Consider the following 5914-nt stretch of genomic DNA (forward strand, 5'->3'; position numbering starts at 1 on the left):
TTGATTTTTCATGCTTTAAGTATAAACCTTAATAAACTGAAATAGATTTATGCTTAAAACTAGAAAATAAATGTATTTTAACATATATGCTCTGAAAACAAGTCTTAATATCATGCGATTCTTCTTTTCAAGGATCGTTTTTTTTTGTTTTTTACAATATTTTACTGCAAAACAAGGCAAGAATAATGATGTAGTGTACACACACACACACACACACAAAAGAAATAATTTAACAATTTAATTTGATGAAATTTTGTTATGAAATTGAAGTGCGTAAATCTTAAAAATAGGCAGAAATATTTTTTGACTGATATAAGACTTTTGAAGACAATCAAGATCATTGTTAAAGATTCATGTACATATTTATCAATATAGCAACATAAAAAATTACATATCAGGATCAAAGTCTGTACAAACATGAAATGCATATGATCTTCTATTTGTCCATCAAGTGAAGTTCATAATCCAAAGTTTTCCGGTCTCGGAATAGGTTGCAAAACTGTCCTGACTCTGTTCTCCAAGGCTGGACACTCGCCTGGATGGGACGTCACCAAAACCCTACAAGTCTGATGCTCTGTTAGAAATGTCCTGAGCATTTCATCCAAGTCTGTATTCCTCTCTCGATAGCCATCCAGAATTACTAAACAGTCCGCCGGTCCCAAAAGCGTCTCTTTCAGATCACACTCGTCTAACTGTTTTTCATAAGTAATGCTTGATTTGACCACTTGCAAAAAAATCTCCTTGTGCTTCACTACAGTCTACCAGCACGACCAGCTGGAGTCGGTGAATGTTGAAGGGGTCTGTCGTGATACTCTGAACCCAGCAGGAGGACATTATTTGGGCTACGGTGGTTTTGCTGCTGCCTGGTTCTCCCAACAGCAGGATAGTTTATCTCTTATCAGGCAGAACGGATGCAATATTCAGAGATTGTCCTTCCCTGGAAACAAGATGTAGGGATGATGTGGTTTAACATGGAACTCATTTACAGTGTGTGTTATACGTCAAATGGTTTGTGTTTGTTTTATTGTGCCGTGTTAATCTATGAGTAAGTACTGTGTTCATTTGTTTAGCTGTTCTGGGGAAAAACTGTTTCACCTTTCCTTATTTGTTTCATCTTTGTTGTGGTAACCCAGAGGATAACTTTAGTAACCGGTGACTGGTGTGCTGTGTATTAAACAGTGTTGGGTGTATTTGGATTACAAAATAACTAGTTACTGTAATCGAATTACTTTTAGGCACAAGTAGTGTAACACATTACATTATCAAATTACTGACTTTCAATGAAAGTAATTACTTTTAAGTACATTACTTGGGTTACAAATATTTCTAAAAATATATTATTTATGTCTAATGCAATTAAAATGTGAATTCATATGTTCATATGCACGTCTGTTTGTGTTTCTGTGACAGCTGAAGGGTGTGCGACAATTAACAAGGTGTTTGTGACAAGTGTTTTAGAAAGTAACTTAAAAGTAAAGTAATTAGTAATGTGATTACTTTTTTCAATGAGCTAATCAGTAAAGTAATCTGATTATAATTTTTGGAAAAATAATAAGTAATTTGAAGTGGATTACTTTTTTAGTAACTTACCCAACACTGGTATTAAATCAACTTTACATGAAATATACATTTATAAACTGCAAACAAAACCTAAAAACTGCACAGCATTTTTATATGAAAGAATCGATCTTAAAGTGACAGTACTTTTGATACTGATTTTGTATCGAGAGTACTGATACTCACCTAAAAATATAGATACTAAAGGTTTTCACTAAGCTAGTGATTTTATTATTGATATAGCATGAAAATTATTAAGTTTCATAAGATTTAAAATTACATAAAAATTTTATTTATAAGCAAATAATTGCGTATGATTAGATTTATTTTTGCTTGCTGTATGAATGCTTAACATTGATCTTTCTTGTCTTCAAAAGCCTTATATCAAAAAATATTTCTGCTTATTTTTTCATTTATTTTTTTCAACCCAATTTGGAATGCCCAATTCCCAATGCGCTCTAAGTCCTTGTGGTGGTGTAGTGACTCGCCTCAAGGACGAATCTCAGTCGCCTCCGCGTCTGAGACCGTCAATCCGCGCATCTTATCACATGGCTTGTTGAGCGCGTTACCGCGGAGACTTAGCGCATGTAGAGGCTTCACGCTATTCTCCGCGGCATCCACGCCCAACTCACCACGTGCCCCACTGAGAGCGAGAACCACATTATAGTGACCACGAGGAGGTTACCCCATGTGACTCTACCCTCCCTAGCAACCGGGCCAATTTGGTTGCTTAGGAGACCTGGCTGGAGTCACTCAGCACACCATGGGATTCGAACTTGCGACTCCAGGGGTGATAGTCAGCATCAGTACTTGCTGAGCTACCCAGACCCCTCATTTCTGCCTATTTTTAAGATGTACGCATTTTAATTTCATAACAAATGTCAAAAATCATCAATGAAAACAACGGTAATAGTAAAAGTTCACTCAAAAAATATTTTAGCCAATTCATAACAAAATTCCATCAAATTGAATAGTGACATTTTTAATTAAATTAATAACACTTCAAATATTTAGTTTTTGTTTTCTTTCAATTTGATGGAATTTTGTTATAAAATCAAAATGCGTAAATCTTAAATTATTTTGTGTGTGTGTGTGTGTGTATTTGCTGTCTTCTGATAATTTCTAGCACAAGAATGAAAGGCCCTGATGACTTGAAAAATGACTTGAAAAGCAAAATTTCATGACATATAGAGAATTGTTTTCAGAGAATATATCATAAGCATAAATCTAAAAAATCGTTAAATCATAAATCGTTCACCCAAAAATGAAAATTCTCTCATCATTTTCTCACCTTCATGTCTTTTGAAAATCTTTTGAACTGTGGTTTTAGGGTAACAAAATTAACTGTACAATCACATTCCTGAGAATGAAAGCTTTCATTTGATATATGACTTGTCTATTTAGGTGCTATGTGAAGGACTTTTAATTTCAGATAAATATTTCTACCCGTTACCTCTAGGGGGCACTAATTTTCAACGCGAATGTTTTGAGGCCTTATTTTGTTATTTTATGTAACATAAATGCAGAAGTGATAGATATCTCTGGAAAGTTTAGATTCTAAGCTTTCAACTGATACCTCATATGCCTGACTTATGTATACAGAGACTTTTTAAGCGTAAACTTTTTTCGTGATATAGCGCCCCCCTTTGGACCCGCCGGCGGTTTAAGTTTAAGGGGTTAAAAAAAATAAATGAAACTTTACCTTCTAAAATTGTGTCACATGTATCTGGTCTATTCTCGTCTACTGTCAGTAATGCTGTGAAAGAAGGAGCCAAAACATTGAATTAGATATGAGAAATATTCTTCAGTATGTAAAAACTTATATATTGTATAGAATAGTTCACCCAAAAATGAAAATTCTGTCATTATTTACTCACCCTCATGTCATTCCATACAACTTTTCCACTATATTCCAAGTCTTCTGAAGTCATACAGTAGCATTTCGTGATGTACAGACCTAAATTTAAGCTGTTATTTCCTGAAAATCTATGCTTGTTAATGAGACAAAAAGCTATCATATGGCTTCAAAAGACTTGGAATATAGCGCATGAGTTGTTTGAGTTGTGCCACTTACATGATGATGATTTAAATAATTAAGTACCTCATTGTCTCAAATGCCTTTACAGTCACTTTCTAAGTCTATAAGAACACTGAGTCAGCACAAATACTGTGGTGGGATTTGAAGTAATTACATAAAATTAAAACACTCACAGTCAATGTTTGTAACAGGAGACAGGTGCGGCAACTGGGAACAACATTTCGTCGACTCATTTCTTCTTGCTTTCTGACCTGAGAACATACAGACAGATGTCACGTACAATTGTTTGTGCTTATTTATTGGAATTCATGGTTGGTAAAACACCAAAAGATGAAGTGAAAGAGAATTTTTGCATGGTAATCACTTCATCATCATGTCTTATCAGCTGTTGACATAAAAAGGCACCTTAACAGTGATGGGGAGGAAAGCACGGATCAGCACTTATCAATGGCAAAATGTGTACTTTTATTATTTTGGCATCTCTGATGTTGCTCCTAAAAGCTGCTTCTCAAACTACTACTAAACAGTGAATTTACTTAAGGGATAGTTCGCCCAAAATGATCACCAGACCAATAAACAATCAGATACTTTTTAAATACAAATTGTAGCACTCATGAAAACAGGCTAATGGCTGACGGGAGAGGAGTTTTCAGGAAACCTGTTAGAAAACAGTCACTATTTTCCCAATTCTGTTTGGTGACACTATGGTCAGTGTTGGGAAAGCTACTTGAAACTGTAGCTTCCCAAGTTACAAGCTACATATAACTTAAGTTAGTTAAACTACACTCAACTTGATCTTCAAAAAAAGTAGTTAGCTACTAGTAAGCCATGGTTACTGTACTGATACTACAGTATCACTGTATTTTAATCGGTTCATTTACATGAACTGTCCGAAAGAACCGACTCACTAAAATGAATCAGAGTTCCCAACGCTAAATATAATGGAATCGTTTATTTTAATTGGTTCATTTACATGAAGTGTCCAAAAGAACTGACTCACTAAAATGAATCAGAGTTCCCAAAGCTAAATATAACGGAATCGTTTATTTTAATCGGTTCATTTACATGAAGTGTCTGAAAGAATCGCAGTTCCCAACGCTGAATATAAAGGAATCGTTTATTTTAACTGGTTCATTTACATGAACTGTCCGAAAGAACCGACTCACTAAAATGAACCGGAGTTCCCAACGCTAAATATAACGGAATCGTTTATTTTAATCGGTTCATTTACATGAACTGTCCGGAGAAGCGACTCACTAAAATGAATCAGAATTCCCAACGCTAAATATAACGGAATCGTTTATTTTAATCGGTTCATTTACATGAAGTGTCCGAAAGAATCGCAGTTCCCTACGCTAAATATAACGGAATCGTTTATTTTAATCGGTTCATTTACATGAACTGTCCGAAAGAACCGACTCACTAAAATGAACCGGAGTTCCCAACGCTGAATATAAAGGAATCTTTATTTTAATCGGTTAATTTACATGAACTGTCCGAAAGAACCGACTCACTAAAATGAATTGGAGTTCCCAACGCTAAATATAACGGAATCATTTATTTTAATCGGTTCATTTACATGAAGTGTCCGAAAGACTACTTGAACAGTTCCCTACGCTAAATATAACGGAATCGTTTATTTTAATCGGTTCATTTACATGAACTGTCCGAAAGAACCGACTCACTAAAATGAATCGGAGTTCCCAACGCTAAATATAACGGAATCATTTATTTTAATCGGTTCATTTACATGAAGTGTCCGAAAGAATTGCAGTTCCCTACGCTAAATATAACGGAATCGTTTATTTTAATCGGTTCATTTACATGAACTGTCCGAAAGAACCGACTCACTAAAATGAATCGGAGTTCCCAACGCTAAATATAACGGAATCATTTATTTTAATCGGTTCATTTACATCAAGTGTCCGAAAGAATTGCAGTTCCCTACGCTAAATATAACGGAATCGCTTATTTTAATCGGTTCATTTACATGAAGTGTCCGAAAGAATCGCAGTTCCCTACGCTAAATATAACGGAATCGTTTATTTTAATCGGTTCATTTACATGAACTGTCCGAAAGAACCGACTCACTAAAATGAATCGGAGTTCCCAACGCTAAATATAATGGAATCATTTATTTTAATCGGTTCATTTACATCAAGTGTCCGAAAGAATTGCAGTTCCCTACGCTAAATATAACGGAATCGCTTATTTTAATCGGTTCATTTACATGAAGTGTCCGAAAGAATCGCAGTTCCCTACGCTAAATATAACGGAATCGTTTATTTTAATCGGTTCATTTACATGAACTGTCCGAAA

General features: G+C 35.0%; 1 protein-coding gene across 1 annotated transcript in view; it reads right to left on the reverse strand.

Moving 5' to 3' along the window:
* Positions 1-484: 484 nt before the first annotated feature.
* The window catches only part of LOC127429270 (programmed cell death 1 ligand 2-like), a 16580-nt gene continuing 11150 nt past the window's right edge, over positions 485-5914 (reverse strand). The window contains exons 6-8 of the mRNA XM_051678217.1: positions 3769-3846; positions 3260-3313; positions 485-937 (exon numbers count right to left, since the gene is read on the reverse strand). Of these exons, the coding sequence (XP_051534177.1) occupies positions 921-937; positions 3260-3313; positions 3769-3846 (149 nt within the window). The 3' untranslated portion in view covers positions 485-920. The remainder of the gene's footprint in view (positions 938-3259; positions 3314-3768; positions 3847-5914) is intronic.

Source organism: Myxocyprinus asiaticus, chromosome 38, assembly GCF_019703515.2.
Source record: "Myxocyprinus asiaticus isolate MX2 ecotype Aquarium Trade chromosome 38, UBuf_Myxa_2, whole genome shotgun sequence".
In the NCBI taxonomy this organism is placed as follows: domain Eukaryota; kingdom Metazoa; phylum Chordata; class Actinopteri; order Cypriniformes; family Catostomidae; genus Myxocyprinus; species Myxocyprinus asiaticus.